The sequence below is a fragment of the Buceros rhinoceros genome, unplaced genomic scaffold (assembly GCF_000710305.1).
Source record: "Buceros rhinoceros silvestris isolate BGI_N320 unplaced genomic scaffold, ASM71030v1 scaffold37533, whole genome shotgun sequence".
NCBI classification, from domain to species: domain Eukaryota; kingdom Metazoa; phylum Chordata; class Aves; order Bucerotiformes; family Bucerotidae; genus Buceros; species Buceros rhinoceros.
In genome coordinates this window covers 535-861 of record NW_010403661.1, presented here as the reverse complement: position 1 = coordinate 861, position 327 = coordinate 535, and the positions used below count along the sequence as shown (strand labels likewise).

At 59.9% G+C, this 327-nt stretch overlaps 1 protein-coding gene across 1 annotated transcript in view; it reads right to left on the bottom strand.

The window, feature by feature from the left end:
- Window positions 1-117: 117 nt before the first annotated feature.
- The window catches only part of LOC104490768 (zinc finger protein 3-like), a 522-nt gene continuing 312 nt past the window's right edge, over window positions 118-327 (bottom strand). Inside the window, 1 exon segment of the mRNA XM_010133099.1 lies at window positions 118-318. Coding sequence (XP_010131401.1) covers window positions 118-318 — 201 coding nt within the window.

Here is a 327-nt window from a genome sequence, read left to right as displayed (position 1 = left end):
GGTTTTGGCAATAGCCGATGAGGCAAGAGGCAGGAGGGCTCCAGCACCATGGTGGATCTTCTTGTGGAGCTTAAGGACAGAGCTGTGGCTGAAGCTCTTGCCGCAGACACAGCAGAGCTATTGCTTCTTCCTGGTGTGGGTGAGCCTGTGCCTGGTGGGTGTGGAGCTCCAGGTGAACCCCTTGCCGCAGTGACCACATCCGTACAGCTTCTCCCCAGTGTGGGCACGGCAGTGGTGAGTGAGCATTGAGCTGTGGGTTCAGCTCTGGCCACAGTCTCTGCAGGTGAAGGGCTTCTCCCCGGTGTGGATCAGGTGGGGCTGGCGGAG